General features: G+C 38.0%; 1 protein-coding gene across 5 annotated transcripts in view; it reads left to right on the forward strand.

Annotated features, from left to right (window-relative positions):
- ARHGAP15 (Rho GTPase activating protein 15) overlaps positions 1-21,602 on the forward strand; it is a 629,485-nt gene that overhangs the window by 377,252 nt on the left and 230,631 nt on the right. For all 5 annotated transcript variants that reach the window (XM_005573073.5, XM_045368219.3, XM_005573075.5 and 2 more), the window contains one exon: positions 15,545-15,643. In XM_005573073.5, the coding sequence (XP_005573130.1) occupies positions 15,545-15,643 (99 nt within the window). The remainder of the gene's footprint in view (positions 1-15,544; positions 15,644-21,602) is intronic.

Raw genomic sequence — 21,602 nt, forward strand, 5'->3', positions numbered from 1 at the left:
ACTCCCAATTGTACTTAGTATTGCATACCAGTCCTTCACCTGACTGCAGAGAACACATTCTGAAAATTGCAAAACAGATAATGTATGATGGGATTTTTTATGACATTGCATTAAAATACAGTTAGCATTTTGAACACTCTATGTGCCTAGACTGTGACTATAACTTTTTCAGGCATTATCCAATGATGAGGGTGAAAAGCTATGCTTGCATTTCTTTATGCTACAGGTGTGATGGTTATTCATATTGCCTACTGACTTGTATTCTCTGAGCCACTGTATTCTGAGAGGATACAAAGCTACATAAAGCAAGGTCCCCAGAAAGTGAGTAAGGAAGATAAATGCACAAAAACTACGGTGTAATATATCAGATGTCAAATGCTTTAAGGGGTATTTAGGTCACAAATTTGGGGAAATTACACATGGAAAAGTGTGGGAAAGATTAATGCTCTTATCATTTTATAGTCTTTAAACTGAGCCTTGAATTAGAGCCTTGGACTTGTGTAAAAATGGGTGAGACATCTGAGGTACACAATCGTAGGAAAGCCTGAGGAACAGTGCCTTAGATGAAATGTAAAGAGTTCAATGAGAGGAAGTGTCTGTGGCAAGTGTTTTGCACAATCCCAGGCTTAGGAGTTTGTGTTCTACTTTATGGGCAATTTTGTTATTCATTTAATATTTGTTATTTGTTTTTATTTTGCAAACACGTATTGAGGACCTAGCATGTGGCAAGCCATAGGCTGGGCACTGGCCCTACAAAGATGTATAAGTTTTGATTCCATCCTTCAAAATTAGACATTCCAGCCTGCTTGGAAGGAAATATTCTGCCTCAAGAAAATCAGCTCCATACCCCCAAAACTTGGCTCCACTAGAAGACACACTAGAAGGCTATATTATGGAATTGGTACTTGTTATCTACTTTGAGTTATTTCCTGTGTAATTGAAATGACCAAGGCCTCTGCAGCTGTGGATACGTATGAATGGGTAACACTGACCTTATGGCACAAATGTCCCAAGTCATGGCTCCCTCCTGTGTAATCACAACACAGCCTTTCTCTGCTTCCTCAGCAACTCAAAGGAATTCCTGAAATGTGTTACACAATTTGATGAATACTGTCTTTTGCCCCATCGTGTTCTTCTCTCTCATTTCCTTCTCTTTTATACCCTTACTACCCACAAGCTGCCTGAAGAAGGCACCTCACCTCGGCTGTGTAGCCAGCACCTTCTGAGAGTTACCTGCTGCCCTGCCCAGGTACTCGCCAGGGCTCCTAAGCCTGCAAAACCTTCCATGTGCCAGAATGTGCTCCATCCCTCTGGATCCCACTGAATTTCTAGTCCACTTTGTCTCCAAAGGAAACAAAAAGGCTGTTCTTCTCCCCACCCTGCCTGCATAGTGCACCTAATTTTTTAGGGCCTGAAGCAACAACTCTTACTCATTGAATCTCACCAAGTGAGAATGTAGCTTCTTTCTATTGTGTCTGAGGCTCTTTCCTCAACAGAAATTAGACCTAGTCCCTGGGACTTAGCCAGAGTACATGTGCCATTTGCCATATCTCAGGAGTCCACAATTTCTCCTGACTGTCTTTTACCAACTAATATCAACTCTTGCAAGTAAGCATCCATGGTGGTGAACATCATTCTGCCAATTCAGTAGGCAGATCCAACTGAGATACTCCATTCCCTCTCTATGTCCTCTCCTTCCGTAAGAGGTCCCAGTAGCTGGAAACATAACTCTCAAGCATGCAACAAACTTGGAAAATGAGCAATATATAAAGCAGCATCTCACAACATGATACCTATTCATTCAATTTGGTGGGCAACTTTAGGACAGGATAAGGCGTTTTAGAAATGTTGTTGCAATGTCACTTTCCGCAGTAGAAACTGAAAAATGGGAAACACACACTGTATTTGACTGCAAGCCCAAATGAGACAAAATGTTTTCGGAAATGTATGCATCATGGCCTACTAATTTGGGCTCATAACTGCTTCTCTCCAATTACATTCCTGGAAATGTTTTTCAATTTCTTTGCAAGGAATAACTAGCGGACCACAGTGCTCAGAACAGCCCATGGGGAATGGACATTCCTGAGCAGAGGTTACATCACACCTCCATGGAACTAGCCAGCCCTTCCACAGAACCACATGATTCCCTGGCTCTTAATATGGTTTATTAAAAAATCCTTTACCTGCCTCAAAGCACTTTTCATCAAAGCCACTTTTAAGCTGAAGCTGAAGACTAAAGAATGCCTTTAACAGAATCCTGAAATAGCTTTCAACCCGAGGCTGAGAGGGAAAGTGCTTTTAACCTAAAGTACTTTCCTCTTAGATACTTCAGTGCATACCTAACACTCAGCGTTAGTGGCTTTGAGAACACCCTTAAGACCCAAATGAAAGAGACTCTATTATCGATATTCAAACCTGTTATATTAATATATTAAAGTAATATTTGAAATCATTAAGCAGTTTTACTCCAACTAAATTTGAGTCTTTTCTTATTGAACTATGCATTCATGCAAATAAATTGAAGTCGTACCACCTGGGATTCTAACAAATCTATGCTGATATTAGGAAAAGTGCAGTCTTCTTTCCTAGGTTTTACTTTAATCTAGAGTGAGTAAAATTTCTATACTTTCCCCACCCAAAAACAATCTTTCAACTCTTCTCAATCACTGAATGACACTTCCAGCTTTAGTCTATATAAGTTGTGCTTTAAAGATGAATCATTTAGTATTTTTAATTACCTGAATAAATTCTGTGTATCAGATTTTCTCCTTAGACTTGTCACTCAAACAAATGCAATTAATAATTTCACAGTTGTTTTAATCCCCCTGTAAAGTTTCTACTTAGTCAAGTAAGTGACAACCTAATTGATAAGTTTTAACTTCAGATTAATTATAGTAAGTTATATAATTGAGCATGTGAATTTCATGGACAGTTTTCTATTCAAAGTATGTAAAGAGCATACAAATATGGGAGAAGGTACATATTTGAATTGTATTACCCTTCCCTTCCTTTTCTGTCCCCCTCTGTGATTCTCATGAGATGATGATAGGCAAATGAAAAGCAGAAAATATCACCAATCCACAATGTACATCAACAGTCAGCTGAACAAAATTTAGTCATGTTAATTATTCAAAATACATGAAAGCAAACTGAATGAAAATACATTTCCTTCATACTCAAGTGCTCATATTATAATCTTTAGATAGAAATCAGTTTCTGGGACTACAACCCAGAGAGAAAATATTAGACTAATTTGTACTACTGTGGTCTGTAAGAAAAAATATTGAAATATTAGGGTATATTGCCTTAAAAAATAAAAACATTCTTTATAATAAGCTGTTTTAATATCAAAGGAAATATTTTTTTTGTAAATTTTCTCTTATCTTTTTATCTATTCATACATTCATTTATGCACTCATTAGGCAACCAGAAGGCATGTAATATAATGAATGCAATAAATATAAATACAAGTAGAAGAAATAGCATTCATCTTTTCCTACTATGTAAAGTTTTGTTCACCTTGAATATCATTTTGTAGCTTCCTCTACTTAGTAAACTTGTACTCATTTTTACTCTTCCAACTCTGTTACCAGTGCCACAAAGCTATCCCTTTCTTCATCATTCTCAATTAGTCCTACCTTCTCTTCATCCCAAAGTGTAATTTCACTATTTTAATATCTTCCAACTGGACTGTGAGCTGTTATCTAGTAGAACAGATACTATTTTACTGAACACCGTACTTCCAGGAGTTAAAAAGAAATAAGGAAATGAAGCTGGACATGAAATCTTGCAGTGGTTTTAGAGTTATTATTTACAGCTTCTTATTCCTTCCTACTGAAACTGTCATGTCAGTGAGTGCCCCTTTGGTGGATCCTGCTCTTCTCCCCATCTTCAGAATGTTAGGTTACCCCTATGTTAAGGCCTTGGACTTCTTTTCTCTTTTCATTCTTATTCTCAGACTATTGGACATTAAACATTCGAGTTGAACTATACCATTCATGCAGCTTCAAATTCCATCTAGAGGTTGATGCTTTCCAGACTTAAAATTTCAGTTAACTTCAAACTTGCATATTCAAATATCGATTTCATGTCTTTTGAGGTGCTTGGTAGACATCTCAGATTTATCTAGAGTAATCCTTGATTCTTCAAGTCCCATGTGTCCTCTGTCTCAGGAAATATCACCGCCATGTGCCACCTGGGGTCACCCCCACTTTCTACTCTGTCTCTTCATCAGCAGATCCCACTTTAAAATATATTCTAAATTCAGCCACTTTTAGTTACTTCCATTGCAATCATTCTTATCCAAGCACCATCCTCTCTTCCTGTATTTCACTTCCCCCCTGACTAACCTTCCTACTTCTCATCTTAACCCCCTTAAATCTAGGCTTCACACGGCAATGAGAAGGATCATTCATAAATGTAAATCATATCATGTCACTCCCCTCCTCCATAATCTCCAATTACTTAGAAGAAACTCATTCTTAATATCTAATGTGTGTCCTTATTGTGACCTATAGGTTACTACATGTTTTGACCCTGAGGCTACTTTTTATGTTTTGTCCTCAGCCATACTTCCTCTTGTTCACCCCACTCCAGCCACCCAGGCCTTCCTGCTCCTCCTCTAAGGAACCCGACTTACACCAGCAGTTTTATACACTTGCTGCTCCCTTTGTATTTACACGGCTCAGTTGGTGACTTCACTGGTCTCTGCTCAGATGCCATTGCCTGAGATGCCTTCCCTGGCAGCACCAATAGCTCTCTGTCTCTCTGCCTTGCTTCATTTTTTTCCATAGCACTTATCACCATCTGACATTATATTATATGTTAATGTGTTTTCGTGTTTATTTTCCTCACTTACATATAGACTCTGTGAAGACAGAGAGTGTTCTTCTCACTACTCCATCCCCAGTAGGCATTGAAAAATACTCACAGATGGTTAGATTCAATAAAGAAATCAAAAAATGCATAAAGGATTTACTTGGTCAAACCATTCTCTATGCCATTGTGATTCTGTGTGCTGATGTACGTGTGTGTGTGATGTTGCTTTAGATTAGCAGAGGGTGGGAGAGGTAGGTACAAAGTATTGACAAAGTTCTTGCCTTGAGTAGACAAATATAGAAGAATTTCATGCGCATTGTCCCATGTGGGTTAATAACTCTTTAAGATGCAAATTTCTTCCTGGCTGGTGTACTCACCAAAATACCTGTTGCACTAGTCAGACCAAAATTGGGTTGACATCTATTTGCAGGTGAGTTTAGGAGCTGAAAACAAGGGGCCAATGGGTACTTCACAGAAGTACTGTTTAGGATTGAGAGTGAAACTATGAAAACTGAAGACTGCTGGAAGCCTGAAAAAGGAATAAAGAGAAAAAATAGAAAGGGCTGGGAACAACTTTGGTCTTCTATCAGTCCCATCCCTGAAACTCATCTTTGGGCTGCCTTGGTCAAAGGATGCTACCCCTGCAGCCAAATGTCCAGCTTCAGTTGAAAACTACAGCAACTTAGCTATCCTTGTTCAGAGAGATCCTCTTCCCCCCAGGCTAGTCTCTCCATAGTAGGTATTGTTATTATCACTAGAGACTTTAGAATCTGTTAGGTTTGATGAGACCCAAATATTCTCAGCAAAGTTTTAGGAAAGTTACATGACATGGGGCTCATGTCATGAGCATTTTAAAGGAAAAGAAAAGATGGTGGGAACAGAACTGGAGAAAATATACAAAGTGAGAGTAGAGCCTGGGCATGGTGGCTTATGCCTATAATCCAGCACTTTGGGAGGCTGAGGCAGGTGGATCACGAGGTCAGGAGCTCGAGACCATCCTGGCCAATGTGGTGAAACCCCATCTCTACTAAAAATACAAAACTTAGCTGGATATAGTGGTGCATGCCTGTAATCCCAGCTACTTGGGAGGCCGAGGCAGAAGAATTGCTTGAATCAGGGAGTCAGAGGTTGCGGTGAGCCAAGATTGCACCACTGCACCCCAGTCTGGCGACAGAGTAAGACTCTGTCTTTTAAAAAAAAAAAAAAAGGTAGAAACAGAAACAGCATGCTTTGATAAGCAATCTAAAAGTTTTGGGCTGAATACCAGTTCTCAAAAGGAAAAACAAATGTCATCTATAGTTTAAAATCAGAAGATGGAATTATTAAATTGCTGAAATCACCCATGTTTTGAATTCTGTTTTGTCTTCCAATATTCACTGCCTCTCCATTATAGCAAATTACTAGGAAATAATCTGCCCGTATGTGTAGCATTTCTGTGGGAGAAAAATTCTAAGTGAATGCTACCTACTATAGAAACTACGAGGGCTGTATTTTCTCTCCCCACCCATTATTTTTATAACGTAATCCTGATCAACGAAGCATCATCTAGAGAAACTTCCAATCTAAAGCGATTGATGATTGGAAGTTACTATGACAATGCTGATGCTGGTGGTGGCCATGAAATGAGCACCCTGACCCGGCTACCAGAGTTAGAAGACAGTCGCTTTTTCTTCTTCTTTCAATTTCGTGGCTCTGCTAAGCATCTTGATTTCGAAATATCTCCAAGACTGGTCCTCTAGCCTCTCATAAATTCATTGACTTCCTTCCTACTTCCACCCCTCAACATCATTCAAATAAACTTTCCTTTGCTTAACACAGCCACAGTGTTTTTATGTTTTTCTGTTGCTTGCAGCCAGAAACCTTAACCAATATACATCACTACCATGATAGTTGGATAATTGATTTGTTTTTGTGACTGAGCCATTCGGGCTGCCATTATTGTTTTCTGCTTCCCTCTGTATTCCTCAAGCGTGTGTCCTTCTAGGTGCTTTGTTCTTCCTTTTTAAAGTTTACTAGAATCTCTGCAACGGCCCTCTCTCCTGAAAGCAGAGTCACATCCTTTTGAAAAGCCTGTGGAGACTGTCTCCTGCGTAAATGATGATAACACCGTCACATTATTTGAACATTTAACTGCCTCTATTGAGCAGTTATCCTCGTAGTTTTGATTCATTTGGAATCTAACTGACACAGATCTCATTACTGGGTGTTCTTTCCGTAATTTGTCAAAAAACATATAGCAGTGATGAGGAAGAATGAAACTAATTTGTAATCTGGAAGACTTAACCTGGTTATGCTGATGAACTAACTAAATCGGTCAAAAGTTTGAGAGCTTAAAGATTAAAAACCACCATTCTCTAGTTAAACACTAATTCATTATATAAACAACATGATTTATAAGGGCAGTCATGTGGAAGGTCTATTTATTTTTCTCACCAAAGGATGCTTTCAAAGAAAACTTGCAGAAAATGAATTTTTTTTTCTAACCAGTGTATATCCTGCCACCCCAGTTATAAGTGCTGAAACAGTGGGATGAAGGTAGAATGATCACACTGGCCAAGGTCACAGGCATTTGCAGAAGATTCCAAAAATGTTGGCTCCCCTAGCAAGAGCTGTTTTCTAAATAATATGCATATTTTTATGGTTGTTAAGACAGGAAGAAAGGATTGCCAATGAGCACACAGATGGGAATATAGGTGGGAAGTCAGGAACTCAGGGTTCTGGAAGTGTTCCTTTTTTTTTTTGTAGTGAAGAGGTGAATAGAAATAATTCTTAATGTTGTTCCAGGACAAGAGACATGGGCATTTAGGGGATAAAGTTCATTAAGGCTTGCCTGGAAAACAGAATGCCTTCTCTCTCCCTCCCTTTTTTTAATACTATTTTAAGATAGAAGTTTCCGTGGTTCAAATATATTTCTATCATTGAATTGTCCTGCTTGGTGTATGAAACTCTAGGTGTATTAGATTTACAAATGGAGAGCAATCCTACAACAGCACTTAAATTCAACAACGACAATGTAGTTAAATCTCTATGATTTCCTTTCTTTGGATAGCACTATTGACTTTGCAAAGCCATCTGATGTGCATTATCATCTCTTCTCAATTATCTAATTCATTGTCTGTCAACGGCTAATGTTGTAGTCAAGATTTTTTCCACTGTAAATGATAGAAACTTGTCCAAACTGTAAAAGTCAAAATGAAATTTACTGAGTTACTTAATTGAAGAGTCCAAGGGACAGGGATAGCTTCAGGTATGACTGGATTTAGAAGTTCAAAATGCTATCAAATATTTGTCTTCCATCATTCAGCTCTGTTTTCCATTCTTCCAGAGGTGGCAGCATAACTTCTAGAAGATCAGATTCATATCTTCATAGTTTAACATCTGTCATAGAAAGAGGGTTCCTCTTTCCCAGTAACATCAGAAAAAGTCTCAGGATTTACTTGACATGATCTGCTCAGGCCACATGTTCATGTCTGAATCAATTACTGTGGCCAAGAAGATAAAATGCATATTTGTCACTGGAGATGGAGGAGGTGGAATCATCACTACCCAAAACAAATGGCAGCAAAATGAGAAAGGACCATCCCCAAGGGAATCTCAGGATGTTCTTGCCAGAGGACAGGAGAATAGACACAAGACCAGCAAAACCAATTCATATTTACCATACTCTTCCTAGCCAGTGTCATCTGTAAGCAGTGGATCCCATTGAGCTATTTTGCCAAACCTGTTCCTATTGTGACCATAATCCCTTTCTTGAAACGTTTGGACAATGCTACATCCATATTTTTGCCAAATGTATTTGCTTGCAATAAACAAATTTACTCAAGAGTTCTATTGACATGGGTAGGAGGGGATCTCATGGTATTCGTGGAGCTCATGACATGGGTATGGCAAGCACCATGGCAAGGATACAAAGTGCCTGGAGTAGGCACTGGAAAGTCAGGAGTTGAGTTGGATCTGTTCCATTTGCCTCTTCCTGCAAACTAGTTCTTGTGTCCACTCATCTGTGGCATATAAGCATCTTCCCAAATGGCTGTCCCAGCCCCCAGGGTTTAAGTGTAGGCAGCCTAGAGTTCACATCCCTAGAAACAATCACCTTAGTCTCTCAGTATCCAAATGCTAAATTTTGTAGAAGGAGCATTGCTCCTTTGGTCAAGCTTGGGGCACATGGTGACCTTTGATGTAACCAAGTTCTCCTGGGATGCTATGCTCTTGTACTCCAGAGCCCCACCTTCTTGGGAGAGTACAGCAAGTTTCAAGAGCTGTAAGTGAGAATAACAGTTTTGGCTTTGTTGGTAACTGGGGAAAGCAAACATTTGCCCTCTATCTAGTGAAATTCACGATGTCTAGTCTCTTTACTCACCAAGACACCAATGGCAGTTTTTCCTTTGTGAGGGACTGGGTGCACTTGCCTGGACCACCCAGTAAGTGGCAGTAATGTACCTCCCCCACTTCCAACATCATAACCACTAAAAATAATCAGCAGTGTACACCCAGCTCCCTGGCAATAAAAAAATACCCTGTAGTTGAAATTCTCTCCTATTCACTACAACTCAAAATCCTTCTCCAGGTCTCATCTCCTCTTATAACTAATTAGTCCCCATATGCTAGCCTTTTCACCTCTGAAGTTCTAAAAAGAGGAATCTATTTGCTGTCTCTATTTCTTCACCTTCTCTTCAAGTCTTTAATGACAACTATCTGCCTTTCAGTTTCACTCTTCTACTGAAACCATTTTTCTTAAGGTCACTAATATCCTCAAATTGCCCAAATCCAGCGAACACTTTTCATCTTTATCTCTCATTACCATTCTGCTGCATTTGAAATGCTTTTCTTTTTTTTTTTTTTTTTTTTTTTTTGAGATGGAGTCTTGCTCTGCCGCCCAGGCTGGAGTGCGGTGGCCATATCTCAGCTCACTGCAAGCTCCGCCTCCCGGGTTTCCGCCATTCTCCTGCCTCAGCCTCCTGAGTAGCTGGGACTACAGGCGCCGCCACCACGCCCGGCTAGTTTTTTGTATTTTTTAGTAGAGACGGGGTTTCACCGTGTTAGCCAGGATGGTCTCGATCTCCTGACCTCGTGATCCGCCCGTCTCGGCCTCCCAAAGTGCTGAAATGCTTTTCTTAATGTCTAAATTCCATTTCCATTCTCAAGACCCTCAAGTAACTATGTCTCTGTCTTCTCCACTCAAGCAAGGAGCTTGGAAGTCACTTTCACCTGGTGGATCGGCTCACCTGCTACACCCACTTGCCAAATCCCTCTGAATCACCCCTTCTTGCCATGTCAGGTTTATTGTCTTAGTTCAGGTCCCCATCCTCCCTCCCCCAAGAGCCTAATGCTCTGTGACCTTTCAAAAATAACTCGATATCTCTGGGCCTTAGTTCCCTCTTCTGTAAAGTGAAGATGATGATAGTATCAAAGCTCAAAGGGTTGCGGGTGCATGTGAGAATTCAATGTTAGAATATATGAAGTGCTTTGAGTTCTGCTTGGCTTAGTGTAGTGAACAATAAACCCTCTCTATTATTTTTACACATATCTGCAATAGCATTAGTCACATCATGTTGTAGCTGCCTGTGAGAGTTATTCTGTGCCCCTAAACTGTAGGAGATGGTGCATCATTACATTTTCAGGCTGGCACACAGTGTATAGCCTATAACCTGCATGAAATCATTACTGAATGAATAAAGCAATCTTTGCATTCTTTACAACACGGAGCACATGGTAGGTGTTCACTAAAGAGTCACCGAATGGAATTGGATAGAATTGGATTCATCTGGAGAGAGTGCAGAAGTGGTGCCATAAAATTTGGTAAGGCATAAATAGTTTAAATTTTAAGGTGAAAGTAATTTTTTTTGAGACTCCTCCTGAGGATTGAAATTAAACTGAAGGCATAACTCCACATTCTTAGCAAATTTAGAACTTTTTTTCTATTTTGTTCACTCTTCAATTTTAGTTTCCATGTCCTGCCAATCCTCTTTGTTTTCATTCTCACAGCATAGCTTAGATCATATTTCACCAAAAACCTGGACTCATCACCACCTATATGAGTAAGCTCTTGCTACGTGACAAACAAACATAAAATCTCAGTGGCATATGAAAAGGAGCATCTATTTTTCATGTGTCTGTGGTGCAGGCTTGACTGGACTGCTCTGCTTTAAGCTGCAGGTCTGACTGGACTTGTCTCTTCACTAAGGGTTTGCCTCAGTTCTATGCCATATGTATTTATTCTGGAGCCCAGGCTGAAGGGGCAGTAGCTACCCAAGGAAGCTCTTCTTTGGCAATAGCAGAGAAGCAAGAGGGTGAGTAGAAATCTGCAATGCGTCTTAAGGCCTCAGTCTGGAACTGACACATTTCCACTCACATTACATCATTCCAAAGAAGACATTTGGCCAAGCCCAATATCAAAGAAATGGGGAAAAATAAACACTGCACACTCTAGTGGGTTGTACCAGATGGTTCCATGGCAAAGGAGGTGAATGTATACATCTAATTCAGAGAACACAAGATGGATTGTGTACAGTGATTACACCTATCACACCCTTATCCTGATTCTGGTCTTCATAACATCTTTCCTAGGCAATCACATTGGTCGTTTAACTAATCTCCTTGTGCTTCATCTTGCCCACTATATTACCCCCCGCCCTCCCTTTTCTCTACAAAGTACTACCAAGTAAACCTTCTCAAGTAGAGTATGATTCTAATGCTCATTTTACTCAAAAACCACAATCACTTCCTAATGTCATATCATATGCTTTTGGCTGCAGATAATGGAATACCTAGTTAAAAATGAGTTATTTCATATAAAAATAAGTCTAGAGAAGGTATGTTAGTGTTGGTTTAAAAGCTCAGACATGTCTTCAGAGTCTCAGGTTTTTGTTGCTTATTTTTAATACATTAGCTGCTGTTCTTAGTACTCATTGTCTCGTGGTGACAGGATTGCTGCAATAGCTCCAAGTATCACATCATTGCAAAATGATATTCAAAGATGGATTTAAAAAAAAAGGAAAAAGACTTCTTACATATCCCTTTCTTTTCTTCAGGGGAATAAATCTTTTCCTATATGGTCCTGAGTCACTTTTCTAGACATTTCATTGACAGAGTTATCTAATCACCCAAAGCTGCAGGGCAGGTAAAAATCAATAAAGATGATTTTCAGGTTCTGTCATATGAGTGGCTTCTAAAAACAAGAAAGAAGGTGGGAGAGGAATTACTTATATGTAGAAAATCAATGGTATCTGCACACTCTCAAATAATTTAACCTACCTGGCAAAATTTAAGATGCTTTATAACATAACCTCCATCTCTTTTATAACTTGATACATCAAGATTTCTCTAAGAGTGAATGTTTTCCTTAGCACACCCCAGTCTTCCTATCATTCTTCCCATCATTCAAACATTTGTTTATTTCCTTTCATTTCCCAAAATGCTCTTTGTTCCCTCTTTTGCTTGTCTTTCCTTATCTTTGAGGATTCAGTTATTCAGAGAAGGGAAGCACTCAAGGCCGGTCTGGTGCTGCACCACATTCTCCCACACTGCCTCTGCGTTTCCCCAGTTACAACAGTTTTCTCATGATAAAGTGTTCTTACCTGTTTACTTACATACTGTTTCTACCGGGCAAAGTTTTAGAAAATAGGGAATGAGTCTTCGTTGCTATATTATCAGTGCCTTTCCTAGCTCTAAACAGAGTGTAGTCATTCAAGATGTTCTTTTGCAAATAACTAAATGAATAAAAGAGACCTGGAATGCTCTTTTCTGTATCTTCTTATATCCACCTGTCAAAAACAAAAACAAAACAATTTCTCCTAACACTCTCTGTCTCCCACTCTCTGTTGTACAAACACACACACTGCATACTACATCTACACTAAATGACACAGAAAGACCTTATACTAAAGGACATTTTTCTTAGCATTCAGTACCTTTTATGACACCTGCTATTTTCTTTCTTTGTATATTCTTTGAATACTTTTATTAGCCCCCATAATATTACAAACTTCTTGATACTGTTTTTACAACTCAATATGCCTACCTCATTGCTGTGAAGATAGAAGATAATATTTGTGAAATTGGTTTGAGTAATAAAACCAATTAATGGGTTTTTTACTTTATAGCAATTCTTCTTCCTGACTGTAATCTCCAGACAATGTAAATCATTTGATCTGATCTACTGGGTTATTTTTTGCTACCTAATATTTTATGTCATTCGTTCTTAGAGTGGTTACACAGTGTTTTGAACAAGTCATTGTTACTTGACCAAAGTATTCAAAGCAAATGCCCATTATTATTTCCCACTTCTCTATACTATGTCCATGTGTTTTGAGCTGCTTTCTATTACTTGGATAAAAATGCACATTTCCGCATTTCTACATTGGAGTATTTTCTTTCTTTTTTCTTTTCTTTTCTTTTTTTTTTTTTTTTTTTTTTTGAGACAGACTCTCACTCTGTTGCCAGGCTGGAGTGCAGTGGCGCGATCTCAGCTCACTGCAACCTCTCCCTCCAGGGTTCAAGCAATTCTCCTACCTCAGCCTCCTGAGTAGCTGGGACTACAGGCATGTGCCACCAAGCCCAGCTAATTTGTGTATTGTTAGTAGAGACAGGGTTTCACCATGTTGGCCAAGATGGTCTAAATCTCTTGACCTTGTGATCCACCTACCTCAGCCTCCCAAAGTGCTGGGATTACAGGTGTGAGTCACCATGCCCGGCCTGGAGTATGTTATTAATAGTGTTTTAGCTTTAATTGTTCCCTCCATGCTGGGTTGTCAGCAATTCAAACCATTATGTTTTCCTAAGAAATAAATGAAAATTATGATTCATTGAATTCTCCCTATACTCCATTTTGAGTATCCCTTTATAACAATACATATCACTGAACATTATTTTATGCTGCATTATCTATTATTCTATCTAATTTTACTTTAAAAAATTTATTGACTACCTCCACTGGTGGTTAAGATGGCGTCTTGCAGTCCATCATTCTACAAATGTTTATTGAACTTCTAGTATGTGCCAAACACTGTCTAGGTACTCAGGATCCAATAATAAATGGTTGAGATATGACTCCTACTCTCCTGGCTTCTGCATTCTAAGCAAGGGAAACAACTAAGCAGAAAACGTATCAGTCTCATATGTCAAGTGGAGATATGTGTTCTAAGAAAAGTAAGGCTGGGAAAGTGGCATAGAGAATGGCATGGAGTGGAGCCATTTTTTTTAAAGGATGGTAGGAAAGAAAGGCTACAATAAGAAGATACCATTTGATCTGAGACCTAAGGCAATGGCGTTCCATGAAGAAGAAAATGCAAAGTCCCTGCAGCAGAACAGTGCTTGGCAGCCACGAGAAACAGCAATGTGGGGCTACTACAAATTTAAAGACGGGGAGAGAAGACCCAAATAAAATCCATTTATTAGTGGAGGTCAGATAATGTAATATCTTATAAGTCACAGTGGGGACTTTGATTTCATTCTGAGTGAAATGGGAAGCCCTTGGACCCACTAAATATTTGTTTCATTATCAGTAATAAACAGATACTATCTCAATAGCAAAACCTGGAAATTGATGGTGGTGAGGGTTGCACAACATTGCGAACGTACTTAATGCCACTGAATGGTACATTTTAAAATGGTGGAAATAATCAATTCTATGTTATGTGTGTTTTACCACAGTTATAAAAGACAAACATCTATCTGTAAATACTGCAGGCCAGAGTCTGTGCTAAGCACTGTTGAAAACATAGATGATTCAGACACTCAGAATCTGCTTTGAGAGAGTCTATTCCATTTATTATAAATGTAAATACACAATGTAAGGTAGCGTCAATCATGTTCCAAACAAGAGGGCTAGGCTCGGATTTCACAGTGGGTATTCTCGTAAATATTAGTCTGGAAACATGCTCTCTGAAATCAAAGGATGTTGCTCAAATAAGTTTGGGAGATAATGCATCCTCCACCCCTCATGGAGATTCACAGCACACATGGGCATATCACAGGCTCTAAAAATAAATACACGTTAAACCTGTCTAACTTTGCAGAACCTAATGATGCTAAACCATTTTGTTCGCAGGCCCTTTTCCCTGAATCATCTATTAACAGCCTGAGGATCTGGTATTCCAAAGAACCTATGTCACAGATGACACAAAACTGAGATAGGAAGGGGTTAGTGGAGAAAGTGTGATCTGAGCTGAACCCTAAAGGAAAGGTGATAGTTAGATTAGAGAAGAGGAAGGGCATTCAAGGCAGGTGAAATGCTAAGTAATTCACTTCAAAGCAAGTCTCCTAGAACTTGCCTCCTCAAATACTATTGAGTTGCAGAACGAATATCCTAAATATACTGATAACATTGTAATTTTTATAACCATTAACTGGTAAACTTCTTCTAAAACACTCAGTATACCAAAACACTAAGATTAATTATTTTGCAGAAATTTTCTTAATTCTTTGTCATTCCTTTATAGACAACAAAGTTAAGGCCCAGAGAGACTATAACTTACACAGTCATCCCTGCTAATCGATGGCTGAGCGTCAGTTTTCTCACTCTGGGGCCAAGATCCTGTTCCATAAAGGAGGGAGTTGTGGTCTTCGTATGTCTGCCATAGACACTTTGGAAATAAAGCAAAAAAAAAAAAAATCAATTCCTATGCAAGATGAAGATTTCAGTATGCAGTGGATATGGAAACAGAATCAAATTAAAGAACAACGCAAGCTTGGATTTTAATGAAGCTCATCTTTGTTTCTTTTGCAGATCAAATTTTTGGCTCTCATCTGCACAAAGTGTGTGAACGTGAAAATTCCACAGTTCCGTGGTTTGTAAAGCAATGCATTGAAGCTGTTGAGAAAAGAGGTGGGTGACTGAATGTGCAGCAGTTTCCCCCATTACTGCACCCTCTACACAACCAATACTCAAGTTAGCAGTGCCACTCGATTTGTATGAGAAGCCATGCAATTAAAACTTGACTTCTGTTAATCGGTTAAGAGGATCAAGTTTCTTATTAACTTCAGTTTGTTTTTACAATAGGGACATCAGTAATTCTCACTAATGTTCTTTTTTTTTTTTAATATTTTGTCTGTCTGACATACTGTTGATTCAAGTGCAAACTTCTTGTTTTCAAGCCAGTGATAAAACATTCATAAAATATCAGCACTCACAGTGTTAGAACCCTCCTAACATTCATGCTGGTAGACGTTGTGCCAGAACAATTTTTGGTAAGCCCCCAACATTACCCAAGTTAAGCAAATAGCATTCCGAATCGCAGACAGTGATATCCCACCTTCCACACGTCTCTGTTCAGTACAGAATACGCTAACGGGTTTTTCAGGAACAATTAAAAGACACACCTCAAAAGATGACCTTTGATTCCTCTATTTCAGCATTCTGTTTTTCATCTGAAATTATTTCATCTTACTGAAGGGAACAAAACAAAACCCAATGGAATCATGATTTCTACTCCACTCTATCTGTGGGGTGTTTTTCCTTCAAACTATGACTTCATTCATTCAAGGTCATTTTTCCTGGAAGATACATATAGTAGATGCAGAATCTTAAAAAATGTATTGTATAAAAATGGGAGGCTTCATCACCATCTGTTACAAGTTTACAACATATTCCCAGGATCTAGGGGGATATATATCATGTAAAAGATAGAGGTGTTTTCAGAAAAAGGATTGGTGAACCTATTCCCATTTCCAGCTCCTAGTCTCTTAAGACAATAGAACCAAGGGGAAAAAATCTTTACCCAGTAATCTGCTAGGAAAAAGCCATTTTAATTCTCTCAATGTTACCTGGCTTTATTATAAAAGCATAATAAAAATGGTCTGCAATTTCTAACTCCTGGAAATTCATACTTTAATTATACTGTAAGGACAGCCTTGGGATCCTATTATTCCCCTATCAGTAGGGAATGAGAGAATAACAAGAAGGGGAAGAGTGGGTAGGGAATGTGGATAAAGAGAATGACTTTGGGGAAAGCATATCAACACATCAGAGAGAAGAGCAGGGAGTACAGTGAGAGTAGAAAGCAGCAACTGCAGAATGAACATGGGAGAAGTGTCTATGAGAAATGAAGTCAATTGGAGTTCAGAGAAAAATGTGTTTTTATTGCAAGTTGCAATTTCATTTAATTTTATAAGTATATATTTTAGGAATAAATATTCTTTAGTAAGTACTTAAAGCCAAAATGGATCACTGAGAATATTATAATGTTATTATTTCCAATAGCTAAATTGTCATCATTTTCAGGAAATCTTCATCCACTTATAAATACTCAGTGCCAACAGTGTGAGCATTGTTATATTAGACCAAAAATCCAAATAGGACGTTGGGGAAGCACATAATAAGATGTGTGCATGTGTAAAGAAGCGCTCCGTACCTCTCGATTTATGTCTCTACCCTAGGCAAAACAAAAAACTGCTAGATGCAGCCTTGCGGTGTGCAGATATTATAATATTGTAGAGTAGAAAATGTCTGTAAATAGAAACCATATCTTTAGTTCATGGCATTTTGTTGGTGATTTTTAATAAAATAAGACAATGTTATTGCTGACTGGAGCAATCACATCTAGCGTTATATTTCATTGTCCCTATGTTTACTCTTAAGATGAATTTGTAGATCCAGCACTAAACAGGTGCTAATCACACATGTGATTATTAAAATAATTCCTAAGCATTTTAATGAAACTCAAAGACTTTCCAATTCCACAAAGCAACTGATAATTCAAAGCACTTTGGCAACATCAGCTTGAAGGAACCCTATGGAAATATTCAATAAAAACTAAGAAGCACAAGATAAACCTCTCACATCATTGCAAGATTTACAAGTGTGTACTTTTGATTATAATTTTCTATGATCATTTTGTTGGATTAATATTCTTATATTTATACACCAATTCTATTTACTCAAAGTGTTGTTTTTACGAAATTCTGGCATAAAGCATTTCAGGACAGAAATAATTTATGTGAATCTAAGTCCAATGTTTATGCAGGCTTCTGACGACATTTTATGCTGGGGTTGGTATTAGGAAGTAGCATATAAAGGTGCCAAGTCTCTCAGCATGGCTGGGACTCAGCATATCTGGATCCCTCCTTCTAATGGCCAGATACTCTCCCAGCCAAGAAACTCAACTGCAGAGTCATGGGAAATGCTGATGAACCAGTTATGGGAAAGGAACATTTAATGAAAACTGTGTGTTTACTCTCACAGTCTTAGGGAAATGGTCTTGATACTCACTACATCGGCACATTGGCTGTTATAAAAAAGATTTGTTTCCGTCTCTCTTTTTTTCTTGTGATTATTTTTTACTCCTTTTAAAAAATCATCTACAAATTGTGGCTATGTCTCTAAAATGCTTATTAGATGGATGATTTAAAATGAAACATTTTCAGGAAGGCAGATCTCACTATTGATTCATTCATTCATCTATCCATCCAGTCAGTCAGTCAGTCAGTTATTTGTCTTACCTGTTTGCATCAAACATAGCCAAATTGCTCACACTTCTGTAATCTCTCCAAGGAAATTCTACCCAGTACTTGGCACGAGATGCATTCTTTATTCATCCCTGGTAAGGTGATTACATTTTAAATTTTGCAACTTTTGTACATGCCTAGAGGAAAATCTATTAATAAACTGAATGTAAACCAATTTAGCTAATAACTTGTTTAGTACGTTTCCTTATCTTGATTTGGTTCTCTTTATTACTCGAAACTGCCAGAGCATTCTCCTTGTCACCAACTGTTATAACTAGATTAACTTGATTTCTGTGGTTTCTGACATTGTCTGCTGAGCCTTGAAAATACAAGCAAAATTTGGAAGACAAACTCTTAAGGAGCATGTTAATCTTTAAAGCTCTTCCAACTTGTTCCTTCCCCTTGCCTTGCCTTTATGGTTGTAGAGCATGTATCTGAGAAATCATAATTAGCCAATGAAAAGCTCAACTTGTGTTTCTTTTACAAAGTAATTTCTGTGAAAATATTAAAACATGGTTCTGCTAATTCTTAATTCATATCCTGGGTACAATGACCAAAAGCATGAGATCATCTGACACTGTTTTGGAGGTTTGAGGAAACAAGCATGTACAGCAGGGGTATCTAATCTTTTGGGTCATATTGGAAGAAGAATTGTCTTGGGCTACGCATAGCATTACACACACTAATGCTAACAATAGCTAATGAGCTTTAAACAATGCAGAAAAATCTCATAGTGCTTTAAGAAAGCTTACGAATTTGTGTTGGGCTCCATTCAAATCCCTGGGCCATGGGTTGGGAAAGTTTGATGTAGAGGAAGGCATTGTGACATACAGTAGATGTAAGCAGTGAGAAGTTCATTTTTCACTATGTTATAGAACACTTTGTGTAGTTTATGATGACATATGTGTAGAAATTGCTTACTTAAAAATATGATCACCTGTGTCTGTCAGATACAAGGGCCTAGGAGACCTGAACTAAACAAAGTATATATTTTAAACTGGTGTAACAAGTAGTAAGACCTTAATTCATAGTTCTTTTTATGCCAAGCATGTAACTGACTATCCTTTGTTGAGGTCCATTATTTGGAAAGAAGCTTTATACAGCACACGACACCTTGTAAGCACTCGATAAATATTGGTTAAATGAAGTAATCAAAGCCAAATAGCTATTGAGTACCTACTGTGTGTCATCTTCTGTGTTACCAGTTGATAATACAGAGGAGATAGACATTAAACAGACATACACGATTATGTATGTTAGCATAAACTGTGATGAGTACTATGAGAGGAAAGAACAGATCCTACAAGACAGAAGAACCATGACAATAATAAAAAGCAGGGAACTATGTGTGCTTAAAAATGATATAATCATCCCTGAACAATAAACATATATTTATCTGGCTTTATCTTCGTTATGAAACCAGGAGACATTTAATTTTGCCTTATTTTGCAGGTTATTTTCTTGACACATTGTGACTATGTAATATAGGGAGTTCTTTGGTGTGAGATCTAAAAGGACGTGCCTTAAGTGGCGAACCAGTCATATTTCTACTCAATAATATGAAATATGCATTTTGCCAAATACATATTTTATGTAAGAGTAGGGTTAACTAGATGAATGGGCATATTTCTACCCTACACATATTTTTATGCATCCAAAATATGTTTGGTGCACAAAAAAATTGGTGAACAAAAAAATTGGTGCATATTTTTATGCATCCAAAATACATTTGGTTTTAAGGCAATAACATTAATTTTCTTAAGTTTGTAATATAATTTAGATTGGCGCTCATCATTTGGAATATGTCTTAACTCATACTTCCTTCATGATTCCCGGTTCTGGTTAATATGCACCCAAACTATTTTAAAACAATAAAATGATACCTGGAGATTTATTGTACAATAATGTGAATATACTTAAAAATCACTGAACTATACACTTAAAAAGGATTAGGAAGACAAATGGTATGTCACATGCTTTTGACCACAATTTTTTTCAAATGAAATCATGCTTTTCAAATGTGATAATTCCAGGTATAAGCAACTTTGCAGAATGCTTCAGCAGATGCTAATCAACAAGAAGTTTGCCCTTTCTGTCTTTTTTCTGGAACACGAAATACTATGACAGGAATGGTACACAAAGTTGCATATTTGACTTGGTGCCTAAAAGCCACCCTGGGATCCATAACCTTGCTTAAAGATTTAAGAAAGACCTTTAGTCTACTTCTGAGAAGGTCCTTAGCCTCAAAAACTTTATCTCTCAACTTGCCTTCTTAGCAGCTGTTATATTTTTTTGCTGTCGTTTGTTTGACAGGATCCAGTTATAGGTTCCGATGTCTGTTTAAAGAAACAAGGAGGCTGTTGGCTTTAAAATTCCCTCATTGCTTGTGTGATCAGCATTTTCCCAGGCTTTTCTACATAGTTTGCCAAGCAAAGGGACTGACCTTTTGTAGCAAACACTTTTTCATTTCAAAATGCTCACTTTGATTTTTGTCCCATTTTATGCTCATTCCAAACTGTTTACAACCCACTAAAAATGACTGTGAATTATATGTTTGTGTAATGGATTCCTTTTGTGGTCTGAGTGGAATGTTTACTTTGAACAATTAGTTATCTTTGGGTAGATTATAGCAACTTGGAAAAAGGATGGCTAAAATTATTATTATACCTTAACCGTTTCTTTTTTGGTAATTCCTCTACTGTTAGTTGAAGTTTGAGAGAATTTCAAATTAACAAGCCTGTGACATTATAAATGAAACCTGTTTAATTTTGTGACTATTTGGATATGTGTGTTAATATCATGAAAAAGAGTGGCTGGACACCTAACTCAACTCAGGAATATACTTATCTAACAAAAATTAAAAACATGGCATGTAAATACATATATGAATATTTGCCATATACATGTTGCATTCGCAGATGCATGTGTGTATGTTATATAAATAACAGGCATGATGATAGTACAGCTATTGTACAGTGCACATTGTACAGTATTGTAGCAAGCATTGTAGTTGTTAACATAATTTCCCTGATATTTGATCCAGTGCACCAGTCAGCCTCTTGAGATCCTACCGAGTGCTTACTTGCAAAAATCCAACTTTACATAGTTGTTGCCCGTTGCCTTTGAATCCAGGCCCCAAAACTGCAGATCATATTGCCTTCCCTAGACAAGCTCTGCTCCCAGTTCTGCTAATTTTACACTGTTCATTCTTTCCCACTTTGGGATAATCTATGATAGTTGGATCCAGGCACGCACTAAAGGCTGATACTTCCATGAAGAATGTGCAATTTGTACTGTTTAGTTTGTGACGAGATTCTTGAAAACTTTTATGATTCTGTCTT

This window comes from Macaca fascicularis, chromosome 12 (assembly GCF_037993035.2).
Source record: "Macaca fascicularis isolate 582-1 chromosome 12, T2T-MFA8v1.1".
Classification (NCBI taxonomy): domain Eukaryota; kingdom Metazoa; phylum Chordata; class Mammalia; order Primates; family Cercopithecidae; genus Macaca; species Macaca fascicularis.